General features: G+C 38.7%; 1 protein-coding gene across 2 annotated transcripts in view; it reads right to left on the reverse strand.

Moving 5' to 3' along the window:
* Positions 1-17186, reverse strand: part of Aftph (aftiphilin) — a 62850-nt gene that overhangs the window by 27693 nt on the left and 17971 nt on the right. For both annotated transcript variants that reach the window (XM_050140859.1, XM_050140858.1), the window contains exon 2: positions 12145-14111. In XM_050140859.1, the coding sequence (XP_049996816.1) occupies positions 12145-14079 (1935 nt within the window). In that variant the 5' untranslated portion in view covers positions 14080-14111. The remainder of the gene's footprint in view (positions 1-12144; positions 14112-17186) is intronic.

Below are 17186 nucleotides of genomic sequence, written 5' to 3' on the forward strand. Positions count from 1 at the left end.
TGTACTTTGTAAGGAATCTCATGTAAACATGTCTTCAATTGTTGTGCACTTGGTACTGAGTGAATTGTTATCTGAATACTTTTTTCAAATATGTGCTGTGCTAAAATATGGCTAAAGTAAAATGATCTGTATATTATTGTGTTGTCTTTGAATTTTTTGGGGGCTAAGAGACACTGGATTATAAAAACTGCTAGATTAAACCAACCTCTATATTTTAAAAAATATTGACTTCAAAATTTAAGTAAAAAAAATGTTACTTTGGGGGAAGAGGTTATGATGTGGGAGTGATTTCTTATTAATAAAGAAACTGCCTAGGCCCATTTGATAGGCCAACCCTTAGGTGGGTGGAGTAAACAGAACAGGATGCTGGGAGAAAGAAGCTGAGTCAAGGAGTCGCCATGATTCTCCCACTCCAGACAGAGGCAGGTTAAGATCTTCCCTGGTAAGCCACCTCGCAGGCTACACAGATTATTAGAAATGGGTTAGATTAATATGTAAGAGCTAGCCAATAAGAGGCTACTGATAACAGGCCAGGCAGTGTTTAAAAGAATACAGTTTCCGTGTAATTATTTCGGGGCATAAACCATGTGGGCGGCCGGGTGCCAGGGACGCAGCCCCGCCACTCCCTCTACAAGGTTATGCTTTTATTTCCACAGGAAATGAGAGGCTATGGATTCATTCCAGAGTTAAGGAAAATCAGGTTTGATCGAGAAAGACTCCTTGAAAAATCTGACTACAAACATAAACAAATAAACCTAGAAGAACTACATGACATATGATATATATTTTACCTGCTCAAACATAAAACAAAAATCATCTTTGGCTGACTTGTGTACAATGAAGTCTATACTTGTATTATTAATGCAGATATATATATATAAAGATATATACATATACATATATACACATACATATATATGTATCTTTAAAAAGTTTATGTACACCGGGTGTGGTGACATACACATTTAATCCCAGCACCCAAAAGGCAGAAGCAGGTGAATCTCTGTGAGTTCGAGGCCAGTCTGGTCTATAATGCAAGCTCCAGAACAGCCAAAAATATACAGTGAAACTGTGTCTTGAAAAACAACAACAACAACAAAACAACAAAAGTTTATGTATTTTCAGAGCAAGGAGGCCAACCACACACACACACACAAAAAAAAAAAATCCATGGTCCATGTGATACAACATTTCAAAATGTCTCTGATACAGTCTCTTCAAAATTCTGCATTCAGAACAGCTTCAAGGTTATTGGTTGAAATAATACAGCCTCTCAGAATATTCCAGTCAGGACTTAACCATAATCCTAAATTTTCTCAGGGTTTCCCAAAGATAACAGCATCCACAAACAAGAAGAAGTAGTCTAGAGAACTACACCCATATTCCCAAAAGATGGGTTACAGATATTTACTATTATTTAAGGGGTGGGGGGGCTGGTTACAAGTTGTCATTATTAATGTTCAGTAAAAGAGCTGAACAAAAGAGATTAGATTCAGGGATTTTGTTCTAAAAAGAAAAGGTGGGATATAGAAATAATAGGATAAAATGGTATATTATTGAATCTACTTTAATCCAAAAACGAACTATTAATTTTAAATATTTTACATTGGTATAGATTTTGGCTTATTGATACAAATTTAAAGCTAATTTTGTTATACTGTATGTATATTTCTATTCTTGTTTAAGGTGTTTATGCAGTTAATCTAAAAATGTAATGTATAATTAAGAAATACAGACTAGTAGTCATCTATAATAGTCAAACTTATAGGCATGTTAGGTATGCTTTCAAGGTCATACACAGGTAGATATCTTCAAACACTTCCAAGACCTAGAGAATATGGGCATTTAATATGACTAATAACCTAAGGATTTTCATGATTGTTAGACACATCTGCTCCTGACAGTACCAATCTACTTCAGAGAAGATGATGGGCATGGAAGAAACTCTGTATAGAGTTTTTTTTTTTTTTTTGAAAAAGCTAGTCATGTGGGCAAAGAACCTGCCCTTGCCTCAAACATTGACAGTATACTGTTTAAACTGGACCAGCAGGATGCAAAAAAAAGGGTGACTGTCAAACTTTGCCAAGACAAAGTAGGACAGTCCTTCAAAATTCCCTCCTTCACAAGAAAGTTTGTCAGATATGCTAGGCCTGTGGGCCAGAGTTGGATACCCCAACATTGCAGAGGAACTCTGGATGACAGTCCAGGCAGCCTGATGTCTCTGTCATTAACAAACATTTCATCCTTCTGGGGTCTTTGATGGCATTAAAGACTAAATAGTTAAACTTATAGTTTTCCTTAGTTATAACAGAAATCAAATTAAGTATAAAACTTTTAGACTCACCAAAATAAGATAGATAATAGAGTATTTTCTAATTTTGTCAAATACAAATAGACTGGATATTATAAATATAATTCTCACTTGATAACTGTTTTTGTTGTACTATGCTAATAAAGTTAAAACCTTCCTAATTAGACAAAAAGGGGGAAATGCTATGGAATAATACTTCTGTACACTGTAAAAATATATCACCATGATTGGTTTAATAAACAAGCTGACTGGCCAATAGCTGAACAGGATAAAGTTAGTCAGGAAAGTAAACTAAGAATGATGGGATGAGAAAGGGCGGAGTCAGAAGAGTTGCCAGCCAGGTGCAGAAGGAACAGGAGATGAACATGTCATGCTAATAAAGGTGCTGCCATGTGGTAGAGTGTTAATAAGGAATATGGGTTAACTTTAAATATAAGAGCTAGTTAGTAATAAGCCTGAGCTATTGACTGAGCATTTGTAATATAAGCCTCAGTATGTTTACTTGAGAGTGGATGGGGGGGGGGACAAGAAAATTCTGTCTACAATAACCCAGTTCAGAAAAGTAAGGAACTAAATTTAGCAGAAGACTAAAGGTATTCATTCTCTGAACACAGACACCGAAAAGGCCTGATGTAATGTATTACAGTTTTTATTTAATAAATCATAGTTAAATCATACCTGCCATGTGCCATCATTCTACTTGCTTTACAAATACTGGCTCATTTAAGATACAGAAGCATTTTGGAAGTGATTATACATTATGCACCATCTGCATGCAGCTGCCTGGGGTGACAGGTGTTTATAAGCCATGTGATATGGGTGCTGAGAGCTAAACCTAGAAGCAGCAAGTGCTCCTAAACTACTGAGCTACTTCTCCAGCTCCAGAAGTAGCAATATTATATCCATATTCTAGATGAGAAAAATGGAGCACTGAGAAGTTACATTAATTTGCCTATGGCCACATAAATATTAAGTAAGTGGGGAGGTTGAATTTCAACGTCAAATCACTGTATTTGTTGTCATGAAAGAAGGGGTTTGTTTTGTTTTGTTTTTGGAGACAGGGTTTCTCTGTGTATCCCTAGCTATCCTGGAATTCACACTGTAGATCAGGATGGCCTCGAACTCAGAGATCCACCTGCCTCTGTCTCCGGAGTGCTGGGATTAAAGGTGTGTGCCACCACTGTCTAACCATAAAAGTAGATTCAAGCTGAGCTCCTTAAAATTACAGGGGCTTTGAAGGGACAGACTGTGTCTTTAATTCTTAGATCCTGAACACTGCTGGGAAGAGGATAACTAAATCAGTGCATATGTGAGATTTTAAAGAGCACTCGTTTTGATTTAAGACTGTTGTACTTACAAAAGTTTCTTATTGTATGCTATCTAAATTACATGCAAAGGCTGGCATGTTGATCCAATTACAATATATACTGGTAACAACAGCTGAATGCATTCTGTGTATTATGCTATGTTTGATGTTGGAAATGTATTATGTGCTAAATCTTTTAATAGAAATCCCACCAGATTGCAAACTGGTCTAGTTATTCTATAAATCAGTGTGGAGAATTCTCAAAAAGCTAAAAATAAATCTACCATACAGCTCATATAACCCAACTAAACCACTCCTTAGAGTCACTCGAAGGACTCAGTATCCTACTCTACAGATATTTACTTGCTCAGCCGTTCACTGCTGCTCTACTTACCATAGCTAAGAAATGGAAACAACCTAAACACCCTTCAGCCAATGAATGAATAATGAAAATGTGGTACATATACACAGTGGAATAATACTCAGCTATAAAGAAAAAAGCCATGAACCCCGCAGATCAATGGGTGGCCCTATAAAATATCATATTGAGTGAGGTAACCCAGACCCAGAAAGACAAATGTCACATGTTATCTGTCACTGGTGGCTCCTAGCTCCAAATCTTTAGATGTGAGAACATACCCTGGAGTCACTGCAGAAACCAGGAAAATAAAATGATACTACTACCAGGATAGGAGGATTAGAGAACAACAGAGAGGGGAATATCAGGGTGGGCAAAAGGAGGGGCTCTAATTAGGGAAGGGGGAGGGGGAATATAGAAGGAGGAGGGCAAAATAACAGTGATGTCTGAAAAAAAACCCGTAAGAAGTAGTCATATTACTATCTACCTAAAAATAGCTCTATAATGTATGAGTTTGTGTATAATTATACTTATATAGTTTAAATGAAATTTTCTCATCTGGTCAAGCAATGCTACACAAAGACCATCAAACAAAAATGCCAACATCAGGCATGAGAAACCCTGCTTTGAGTTGTTGGTCAGAGTCATCCAAGAGACTCCCTTACAGGCTCTTTATTACAGGCTATTTATTGCAATTGTCCTTGTTTGTCTCCCAGAGGTAGACCATTAAGTCTCTATTGCTGAAAACACCATACACTTCAGATGCAGGGCCCATAAGCTGGACCTGACCTGAAATGCCTCCTTCCCGCGTACTGGCTTTTATGGTACCAGAAGGCACCATACAAACTTCCAAAGATGGGAAGCAACCCACAGTCCTACCCAACTATGCTACCATTGACTTATGTCACTGACCAGCATGGCATAATATCCCAAAGGGTGCAGTAGTGGCAGACATACCTTGGCAGTGATTGACAGCTTTCTAATTGGACTTAAGATCCACCAAACAAGATAGAAATCATTCTTGGTACTGCAAACCTAGCCAACTACACACAGATGGTGAAATCATGGATTCTGGATGAGAACCTACAATCACCACTAAACCAGAATAATCTCTAACTACATTCTTAATACTTGTCCTTATACCCACAGGTAATTGTACTATCTTACCCCTCATTAAGGAGACTCCTCTTTGCAACAGATGGAGACCACCACAGAAAACCACAATCTATGAAAATGCAGCCTAGAGACCAGTTCCAATGGATATGGAACTGCAGCACCTAAGGATCAGGGAACATTACAGAAGAGGGGGTGGAGAGATTTTAAGAGCCAGAGGATCAGGGTGTTTGCTGTGAAACTGTGTCTCCCAGTAATGTCAGAAGCTATACCCATTAAGTCTTAAAACAGGATTGCCTAAACCAGAGCTGATAAAGACAACAGGTGTGCTAAAGAGGACTAGAGTGGGGTGGGGTGGGGAGAATCAATAACTCGAGGCCTCAACCCTTAAAAAAACAAAAACCCAAAAAACTACTGGCAATGAAGGAATACTGAGAGTGGGAGAGAAATCTGTCCTCAGGGATGAGTATACCAATTGGTTATCCAATACCAAACAGTCAACTCTCAACACATACATACAAGGAAAATATTACAAACTGAGACGGTTGAATTTATGTATTTAGGAATATGTATGCATATACATATATGTATGCAACAATAATCAATAAAAAAAACGCCACGAATTTGAAATAGAGCACAGAGAAGTATATGAAAGGGTTTGGGGGATGGAAAGGGAAGAGATAAATGATGTAATTACATTATAGTATCAAAAATAAAAGTATTTTAAAAAAGCAACACCACCAGATAAAGGCTATTATTTCATAGTATAAACAAACCGAAGCTCAGACAGCCTGTGATCATTAATGATGATCTTTAATCTTATTAACAATATGCTAAGAACCAAGGATTTAATCCAGATCTGACTACATTCTTTGCTACAAAGTATTTGTTTGCCTGATTTGTATGTGCCATTCAAATATTTCTAGCATTAGATTAGGGTGATGATGACATACTGTATGGAACAAGAAAACTGGTGGCTGGCTAGCTAAATACTAACCTGCTTATATAATTCAGTTGTATTATCCCATTTTCCACACGTACTAATTCCAAGTCTGGTATACAGTAGCATATTTGGCCATTAAACACATTAAGAACTGGGGCTTTAATAAAGGGTATAGTTGAAAACTCAGAATGTTCTGCAATGCAAGTGTCAGAATTTTCTCTACTGGTGTCCAATGCTATGCCAGTAAAGGAGGTCTGCTAACTTGTACACAAGTCAACTTTTATTCAGAAATCTGCCTACTGGAGAAAACTATGAGAAAAGAACAGGAGATTTGCTCTGAGTAACCTGGAACTAGAGTGAAACCCATGCAAATCCTGATTTATCTCCCTTTTCCTTTCCATTGTTAATCTAATCTAATTATTAACACTATTTCTTGTACTATGAAGGATGGTCTTTTTATTCCAAAAAAGATTTACTTATATTTCTGTGTGTGTTATGTGTATGTATGGAGATGCCTACAGAGGCCAGAAGAGGGCACTGGATCCCTGGAGCAGGAGCTGCAAATAGTTGAGCCACCCGATGTGGGTGCTAAGAAGCAAACTTGGATACTCTGTCAAAAGCAGCAAGTACTTTTTGCTTACCCTCCTTTTGTTCTTATTTATTTACTTACTTACTTACTTACTTATTTATTTCCTGAGACAGGGTTTCTCTGCGTAGTCCTGGCTGTCCTAGAACTGTAGAACAGACTGTACTTGAACTCTGAGAGATCTGCCTGCCTCTGCCTTTTGAGTGCTAGGATTAAAGGTGTGCACCACTTCTGCACTGATTCTTTTCTTTTTCTGAGACAGCATTTCTTGATGGCCTTGGATGGCTTAGAACTCTCTAAGTGGACTAGGCTGGCCTTGAATTCAGACCTAGCTTCCTCTGCCTCCCAAATGTTAGGATTAAAAGTGCATGTCACCATGACTGTTTTTAAAAGATTTATTTATTTTTATTTTGGGAGTTATTGTTTTGCTTGTATGCATGTGTGTGTACCATGCCTATGCCCGGTGCCCTCAGAAGTCAGAAGAGGGCACTGGATTCCTGGAACTGGCATTACAGATAGATATGAACCACCAGATGGTGCTGGAAACCACTTGTCATCTTTCCAGACGTTCTGCAAGTGCTCTTAATAGCTGAGCCATCTTTCTAGCTACTTACAGTTATTTTCTAAAAAGTTTGAGGTTATTCAGGAACAGCTAACATTTACTGAGCACTTACTGTATACAAAATCAATGAGCTGAGTGCTGCTGTAGGTACAACTTTATCCTCACAAGCATTTTCTTTCTTTCTTTCTTTTTTTTTTTTGTTTTGTTTTGTTTTTTCAAGACAGGGTTTCTCAGTGGCTTTGGAGCCTGCCCTGGCACTAGCTCTGTAGACCAGGCTGGTCTCGAACTCACAGAGATCCGCCTGCCTCTGCCTCCCGAGTGCTGGGATTAAAGGCGTGCGCCACCATCGCCCAGCTCCTCACAAGCATTTTCAAGCACTAGTATTCTCTAAATCTTTGTGTGTACAAATGACGTGAGGATGCATGTGCATATGCAGGCCACTTGGCTTGCTGAGACTGGGTCTCACTGCATCTAGGGCTAAAGGAGTTGGCTCGGTTGGCTGGCTATGGAGTCCAGGAACCTGTCTCTATGCCTCCCCCCCCGCCCCCCCTCCAGCCAGTGCTGAGATCACAAGCACTTTACTAACACATCTCTGAGGTCTCTTTACTGTGTATGTCATGAGACAGAGAAGCTGCTCAAGGGGAGTTAGTATAAACTCTTAGAGGCACTATAGAGGCTTGCTTTTAATCTTTATACTATGCTTAGAGCTAAGGTGGACAGAAGGCACAACACTTATTAGCTGTTATGAGAGCCCACAATATTTATTGGAGTCCATGAAAATGTTTTAATAGTTAATATTATGCAGTATTATGTTTACATAAGAATAAGTTCACTGCTATTTCAAGTTATAGAACAAAATTTTAAGCATTTTTTTTTTATGGTAAAGGGACTTGTAAAAAAGTCATAATGTGGTACTAGCTATACCACTGGCTTTTCTTTTCTATCTTCCCCAGTTTTCTCATTTCTCATATATAATTTGCTATCTGAGTCTTTCATTGTCTTGAATGTCTCTATAATTATATTTTAAAACCAAACTGACTCCTGGAAAAGTGACAATCATTAATCACTTGAAAGTTTAATTCATCCAAGAGGATAAAGCATCACGTATGACTCATTCCCACTACTACCCCATCTTTGTCTGCAGGTAGGGGACCCTGGGGTATGTAGGCAGCCATTTCATCTTGTCTACTGATACACATAAGCTACACATACTGCCTAATACAGAAAGACCTTATGGTATGTCTTAACCACGAATGGGTTACAAGTCTTCCAAGCATCCTCAACAGTATGTTTACTCACTGTTAATTTTGAACATCAACTTGATGAGGCAATCAGACGCCCAGATATTTGGTCAAACATGAGGATATTTCTAGGTGAAATTTAATATAGGAGTTGATAAACTGACTAAAACAGGCTGCCTTCCCTGAGATGAGAGGGTTGCATCCAATTAAAGACCCAAAGAGAAGAAAAAACAAAACCTGAGAACCATAGAGTTTCTGTCTAAAGATACCAGTTTTCCTGTCTTCTTACCTGAACTGTATTCTGAACACACAACACTCTCCTGGTTTTCAGGCCTTCACATTCACACTAGAACTACAGCTTTTATGGTCTCCAGCTTACTGTGCATTATCTACTATGTACTTATTCCTTCTTCCTTTCCCCTCCACACACCCCACTGTTTCTACTTGTTCTATCTATACATCCATTTCCTTAAATGATACACCTCTATTTCATAAATGACACAGATTATAAAAAGGGTCTATTGGGTTAAGGATGTGGCTCAGTGGTAGAATGATCCCTAGCACAGACAAGGTCCTATTTTGAATCCCGAGTATTGTAAAAACAAACAAAACTCAGGGAGTTTCGTGTACTGAAAGTGTAGCTCGGCTTATCAGAGGCACGAGTGCCATGGCTCCTGGAATTTTAGACTTGGCTCGTCTGCCATTTGAAATGCACATGTCTTTACAGTACCTTGTATTTAAGGCACCTGTTAAAACTTCCTCAGCTTATTTCCAATTAGTTTTTCTTTCTTGCTTATGATGAAATCCTGGTTTTTCTATTGCAATAGAACACCAAGTCTTATGTTAAAGAAATTTAAAATCCAAGTAATCTAATCTTCCACTTCAAAGGACACCTTATGCCTTACCACCATTAAATATTAAGTTAGATATCAAATACAAGCTACACTTGCATACTTATCAATCCCTAATTTCAAACTATAAAAAGAGTGACCATCGTAATATTTACTGTGCTCTGAAAAAGATAATTAGTTCCCTCTGCACAGTTTCTGGACAAATCTAACACATACTTCTACTTGGTATTAAAGGCCAGAATGACAAATTTTCTGAGGGCGAAACAGTAAAAACAACAACAATAACAACAAAACCAATTCACCAAATACTTAGTAAACAAAGATTCATAAGGCCAAAATCTTAAATCTTACTATCTGGTGTTTTTTTTTAAAGATTTACTTACTTACTATCGTTTTATGTATACGGGTACTTTGTCTGCATGCACATCTGCACACCAGAAGAGGGCATTAAATAGTTGTGAGCTGCCATGTGGTTGCTAGAAACTGAAGCCAGGTCCTCTGGAAGAGGAGACAGTGCTCTCTTCATGGCCAAGCCATCTCTCCAACACTATTTTTTTTATGTTTTTATTTTGTGTATGTGTGACTTATGTATACTTAATAAGTACAGGTGCTCAGGGAGTCCAGAGGCGTGGGATCCCTCTGGAACTGGAGTGACAGGCAGTTATGGGTCACTTGGCACGGATGCTGGGGGGACTGGATTCGTGTACTCCAGAAGAGCAGCTCTCTCAACTGCTGAGCCATCTTTCCAGCCCCTATACCCTTCATTCTTAAAGGTCTCGAATTTCATCTAATAACCTTTTTCAGTAATAGCAGCTGGATGGCTACTAACAAAAAATAACTTCATGGCCTACCATCTAGAAGAAAACCTTAGTGTTTACCAATGACCTAAATTCTCAAGTAAAGTTCTGAGTAATATTTAGTTTTACAAAAACTCAATGTTAAATCAATGCTTTATGTTATAAACTCTTTTGCTGAAAAGGCTCCTTGGCCATTTAATCAAGACTCCTGGCCAGGTGTGGTGGCTGGCGCTTGCAACCCAGCACTTAGAAGACTGATAAGGAAAGCTGCTGCAGCTGGGAGACATTTTAAGAAAAACATTAACCAATATAATCCTCCTTCAAAGGGCAAGATTAGGACTAATGTACGTTTTCAGCAGAACCTGAAGTCCCGGGAGCAAAGTCCAGGCCAGCTTCCTTCAGAACAGCAGGCCAGGAAAGTCACTGTCTGATCTGTACGTACTGACCCGTCTACTAGGCTAACCCATTTCCCACTCGACGTCCACCTCTAAAATTCTGCAGGTCCCATTCCCCATTTATCAAAGTATGAAGCCTGGCCCAAAAGATTTCAGCAAACTTCATATTTTTGCTATTTCTATGTAATTTACATTTTAACAAAACAAAATTCTTTTCTGTACATTTCCACTCATTATCCCAAACCATAAAGGTTTCACGAGGCTGTCAAGATGCAACATCACATGTCTTATTCCACTGAAGCCCATATATGATACATGTATGTGTGTATATACACATTCAACTAAATTATATATAAACAAATTCAACATGTATGATGCAAGAAATTTCCATTTGAAGTGGTTATACTTTTAAAAACTCATGATCTGATGTTAAAAGTTCTCAGACTACAAATTAAAGATAAAGATCACCCAGTACCACTGTCACCCTATACTGCACTGCAGGGAAACTAAATAGGGAAAGGGTTAGGTCAAAGCAAAAGTCTTCATTTTGTATTAAAATTATTTAATTTGCTGTTAGACTTATAAGGCTTTCCTCAATGATAAATTATTAAGCAGTAATACCGTACACTAGCCAAGTCGTGCAATAACTGAACTGGCAAACAAACTACTCAGACACTCAGAGTCCAGAAAAAGTGAGAAGCTCTGAGTATCAACTGGTCACACCACATGGATCAAAGCTGTCAAAGCAGTGAAGCAGAATCTTTTCAGTTAACAGACTTCAGAGACAGCTCTAGTTGAAAATGGATTTCTTAGCAAGAGACAACTGCAAAACCAATAGACAGAACTACTGTGGGAAAGAAGCCTGTGGACAAGATGCCCACATCAATCACCACTGTAAAGAGGAGACTTTTCCCCTCACAACTTGGTCTGACTAATGGTAAGAACTAGTACAGAGAACAACACAGGATTGGGAAACAGTGATACCAAACTACAACTACAGGGGCTGTTTTAGGTCAAAATAAATATTAATGAATCTTTTCTGAAAGCATATGAACAAGAAAGAATTGCACACAGGTGTTGAGTGGTAAAGATATTCTCCCTGATACATCTACTCCCTAAGAATTGCTATAAACAAAACAAAAACCACATATACACACAAGCAAGAAACTATAAATAAATTACTATAACCACAATAAGATAAGCCACAGTTACTTCTTCTTCTAGGGCTAAACCTTAATTTATCTTATGCGAGATCTTTTTGTGGCTGTTAAAATTATGAAGTTTCAAATCCCATTAGCTCTCTCCTGTAATCAAAACTGTACTTTAATTTTTAAGGGACATAGTTAAATGACCTTTTTTAAACTCTAAAGTTAAAAAAAAGACAACCTTCTTTAAAAATCACTGTAAAGATAAAAACTGAAGGAAAATGGCTAATATTTAAAACCAACATTATTAATAAATAATTTAAATTGATGCATTTCTGTTAACTAAGAAATTCCCCATGATAGCAATTTTACAACTTTCAAAGGTTGTGAAAACTCTAATCTCTAAATCAGGCCAGCAAATATCATATTTCATATAGAAACCCCCTTAGCAGGTATTTAGTTAATTTTTTTAAGTTGTATTAGAAGTTTCCCTGGCAATTAACACGCTATTAAAAATAGAGGAAATTAGTAAATACCTGAACTGAAGTGGCTGAATCCTGCAAATGGCCACTAGCAACTGTTCCTTTGGAAGTGGCTAAAGGGATGCTGTGCATCTTAGGGGTTCCCAGAGCATCAATGTTTTCATCTGTCCTATGTGACTGCCAGACTTCCTTTCGATGCTGGGATTCAGGAGCCTGCTGGTCTCCAAAGGCAGCCCAAGAACAACCATCTTTTTGTTCATCCTCAAAAGCATTCCAGTCTGTAGCTTGGCTAGGACCAGCTGAACTGAAGTCAGCAAAATCATCGGAGTCCTGAAAAGCGCTACTGCTGTCTTGAGTATTTGGCACAGAATCAAAATCTCCAAATTCATTGTCTTGACCATTTTTCAGTTTTGAGTCAGGTTCACTGTCTTTTCCAGCAGACCTTCCTGCCAACTGATCTTCCTCTGACAAACTACCAGAGGTCTGTTTTAGGTTGGACTCAGTAAATATCATTTCCTCTTGGCAAGAAGCAGCATTTGTATCCTCAAATTCTCCAAAATCATCACCTGGCTCACTAAAATGTAGGAAATGTTCCGAGGTCTCTTCGAAAGTGACATCACTCATTGAGTCTTGAGTACAAGTAACAAAAGGAGGAGAGGCGCCACTGGCCGTACCAAAGTCGCCAAAATCATCTTCATAGGTATCGTGGCAAGCTGCAAAGTTGTTACCACTGTCACCATTTTTTATGCTTGCAGCCGAATCATCCAAAATATTTTCCTCTGTGAGATCAAGGTTTGGGCTTTTGGAATTAGAAAACTTTCTATTTTCTTCTTTGGAAGAATCAACTTCATTAACATCAGAAGTTTTAATAGAATCCATGCACAGGTCAGCACATTTAGAAGCAAATAAATCATTTTCCTCAGTTTTACACTGGTCCCACCTAATGGCTTCTGAATTTTCAGTTGAGTCTACCAAGTTCCAAGCCTCAGACTGAATTCTTGAATTTAAAAATTCATCCTGTCGCAGTGTTTGAAGGTCTTGTTTTTCAACATGGAAATCTCTGTCAGTTACAGGTCTGTCATGGACTTCTGAAACACAGACTTGATGTTCTCCATCAGTAACTCCTTCATCCTCAAAGCTTCTACCCACAGACACACCCTTCCTAGAGTTCAGTTCGTTGACTCTGTTGATTCTGCTGTTTTCCTGGATGGTCAGTGCATCACCATCATTTAAAACTGCACATTCTACTTCTTCTAGTTGTATCCTTTCTGTTTGGGAAAAGGCAGCAAAATCCGCAAATTCCTTAGCAGGACTAGACGCAGACTCTAAACCACACTCGGTGCCACAAGGGCTATGAGGTTTCAATCTCCTTGAATCAGCCAAGTTGTCCAAGTCTTCTGTTCCCTGAGGATTTACAGTTTCTAAACCTGCAAACCCGTTTGTTAGAATTTCCAGGCAAGGCGGCTTTTCACCATTGCAGCTCTCTAACTGCTTGGTTTGATGAACAATGTTTCTATCAGTTCTAAAATCTCCTGGAGAGAAACTTCTGGGTTGTCCAGTGTTTGGTCCCGGTATCACTACTTTATTTAAATCTCCCAGGCTTTCCATGCCATCGATGGAAGTCTCTAAAATTTTAGATGGAATCATTTCTTTGCTGGTGGTAGAGAGTACAACATCAGATTGACTTTTCAGAGGAGCAGAAAGTTCAGCAGTGATATCCTTATCATTACCATTTTTAACAGACTTAAAGCTTGTAAGGCTATCTACATTTTCTGAGTAATCGTGAATTGGCATAAAATGGTTTGAAGGTACAAAGTCCTCCTTAGGACGAGTATAATCTGGTGCATCAAAATCAACAAATCCTACACCAGAAGGGCTGACTTCTGAAAATCCACCAAATTCCCCAAATTCATCCTCATCGTCATCCTCTGCTCCATTGTCTAGCGGTGGGGGAGATGAAGAATACATTCGAATGATGTCTGGCTCCATTGTCTAGCAGCTTCCCAATAATTAGTTTATGCCTAAAAAAAGAAAAATCATTTTTTTGTTGTTGAGAAGAGATGAGATATAACAGGTATTTCAAGCTACTTTAAGAACAGGACAGTTATCTGGGCATGGTAACTTAGGAAGTGCACACAGGACGCCTAACGCCACCCTCAGATACACGGCTAGTCAATCTGGGCATTGATTTCAAAATACCAAACAAACCAAACCCACTACCACCAAAACTATGAAGAAAACTGTTCTGCTCTGTGTATGCGTGTGTGTGCAAATACAGGTGCATGTGTGCTTCTGGGTGCAATTCATGCATTGTTACTCAGACTCCACCCACCTTTTTGTTTTTGAGACCTGGCCTCTAACTGGTCTAGAATTTGCCAAGCAGTTAGCTACCTGGCCAGCATCAGAAACACCTGTCTCCAGCTCCAACTGACTTTTTTTTATGTCCTTGGGTTCTGGTGATAAAATTCAGGTTCTTGTGTTTTGGCCAGCACTATTTTTATGTTAGGTAAAATGTTTTTTAATCTTAATTTTTTTAGCATTTATTACTAGGGGCATTTGGCAAAACAATAAAAATTTGGGATTTCAGAGAATCTTTTTCTTTTCTTTCTTCCCGCCCTCCCAAGACAGGTTTCTCTGTATAGCTTTGAATATCCTGGAAAGCCCCTGAAGGCTGGCCTCAAACTGAGAGCTCCTCCTGTCTCTGCCTTCCAAGTACTGGGATTAAGGGCGCATGTTACTAACACCAAGCTGTGATTTCAGAGAATCTTGAACATATATCTATAAAAGTACACCTATAAAATTTTCTTTCAGGTACTCTCCTATCTTTTAAAAATTCTTATTCAAATTTACTGGGGACTCAGTGTTTGCCTAATAGATCTGTATAAGTTCTCTCTCTCTCTTTCTGTGTGTTTACATACATATGTGTGTGTAAAACATTATGTATATAATTATTTTATCTCTAATAACTGCTATTAATTATGTTCATCATTTTGCTTTCCAATGTTTATTTCTGGCTCGAGTTGACTTTTGGATAACTTTTTTTAAATAAGTAAATAGAATCTCCTTCCCAAGACTGTAGCTTTTTTTTTTTTTTTTTTTTTTTTTTTTTTTTTTTTTNTTTTTGGTTTTTCGAGACAGGGTTTCTCTGTGGCTTTGGAGCCTGCCCTGGCACTAGCTCTGTAGACCAGGCTGGTCTCGAACTCACAGAGATCCGCCTGCCTCTGCCTCCTGAGTGCTGGGGTTAAAGGCGTGCGCGCGACTGTAGCATTTTTTAAAGATTTATTTATTAGGTATAGGTGTTCTGCCTGCACACCAGAAGAGGGCACCAGATCTCATTACAGATGGTTGTGAGTCACCATGTGGGTGCTGGGAAACGAGCAGCCAGAGCTCTTAACCTCCGAGCCATTTCTCCAGCCAACTTTCGGATAACTTTTAATTCTGAATTAGTTCAAAGCTCAGAAGATGTGAAAAACTGTAGGATTCTCATACACATACTCTACCCAGGTTCCCTTGATGATGACGCAGCCAACAACCACAGTGCAAATGTCTTGACTTATCATGGACTATATTGTCATGGAACACATGTAGATCACTCCAAGAACCTAAGTTTTCATTTCTTTAAGACACAACTATGCAGTAATTTGAACATCGGGTCACATAGTATGTTCAACTTCATTTAAAAAAAAATTTGAGAAACTACTTTTTCAAATTCACTTTTATAATAACAAATCAATTTTCAATCTCCTCATCTGCAATTTTCTTATTTTGCTATCATACAAGCTTGAATTAATAAACATTTACTTTTACTGTCCTCTACTTCTGTACTTAGAAAGAACACTAAAAGAAACAAATTTAAAACTTATTTTGCTGTATAAAGATCCAAGTAAATTTATGGATATGACTTCCCATACTCATTCATTAACTTATAGTATTTTAAGTACTTAATTCCTAAAGTAAACCTGCCAGCGCTATTTCGATCCTTTGTGTAAAGACCAATAAATGAGACCTCATATTAAAAGCAAAGGCTGGGGCTGCAGAGGTGGCACTTATTGCTCTTGCAGAGGACCCAGGTTCAATCCCCAGTACCCACACGGTAGTTTACAACTAGCCATTACTCCAGAACCAGGGAATCTGATGCATTCTTCTGATGTCCTTGGGCACTAAGCACACACACATGCATGTAAGCAAAACATTTCAGCAAAAACTTCATACGTAATATAAAATGAGCAATTTTTAAAAAGAAAGGGTTGGGCAGGGGGGGGAAGATGACAAAACTATTTTATGCATAGCTCTGTGAATGAGAAAGGGCAACTGTATTCTGGAGAAAGAAAGAACTCTAGGAATCAAGAAAGAGCTTACAGTGTCAGGCCCAGTGGCTCAAACCTGCAATCCAAGCATGTATAAGGTTGTAGGGGATTCTAAGTTTGGGGCCAGAATAGACTACATAGGAAATTCTAGACTCACTGGGGCCACATATCCAGTTCCTGCCTAAAAAAGATGATGAAGGGTAGGGAAGGAGAAAAAGCGAATATGAGAATCAATGAAAATACATAGAAAACTGAAAAGCATACTGGAGCAGCAGAAATGCAGGCCGCAGCCCTGGCTTCAGGGAAGGGGCAAGAGGGGAATCCACACAGCAGGTAGAGCTTGTTACCGCAACTTCTCTCCTCTGCAAAGTACTGAGGAGTGAGCCGTAGTGATACGTTGTTTGTAACATAACAAATAAAGCTTGCCTGAAGATCAGAGTGCAGACCTAAGCCACTGGTAGACAGGCAGTGGTGGCATACACTTTTAATCCCAGCACTTCAGAGGATCTATGTTAGTTCAAGGCCATCTGGGTTACTTGAAATTAATGTAGTCTAAAAGAAAACAGAGTCAGGAGACAGTGGATCACAGCTTGAATCCCAGCACTTGGGATCACACGTTTTTAAGCCCAGTACTAGGGAGGTAGAAACAAGATATGGCTGGTTAGAGAGAGGAATATAAGGTGACAGGAGGCGGGAGCGCAGATGCAGTCTGAGGATTCTGTAAAGGTAAAAGGTCTCTCTAGTGGCCAGCTAGCTGCTTCTCTGATTTCTCAGCTTTCAACCCCTAAT

The sequence above is a fragment of the Alexandromys fortis genome, unplaced genomic scaffold, assembly GCF_014885135.2.
Source record: "Alexandromys fortis isolate MF-2015 unplaced genomic scaffold, M_Fortis_MF-2015_v1.1 scaffold_7, whole genome shotgun sequence".
NCBI classification, from domain to species: Eukaryota; Metazoa; Chordata; class Mammalia; order Rodentia; family Cricetidae; genus Alexandromys; species Alexandromys fortis.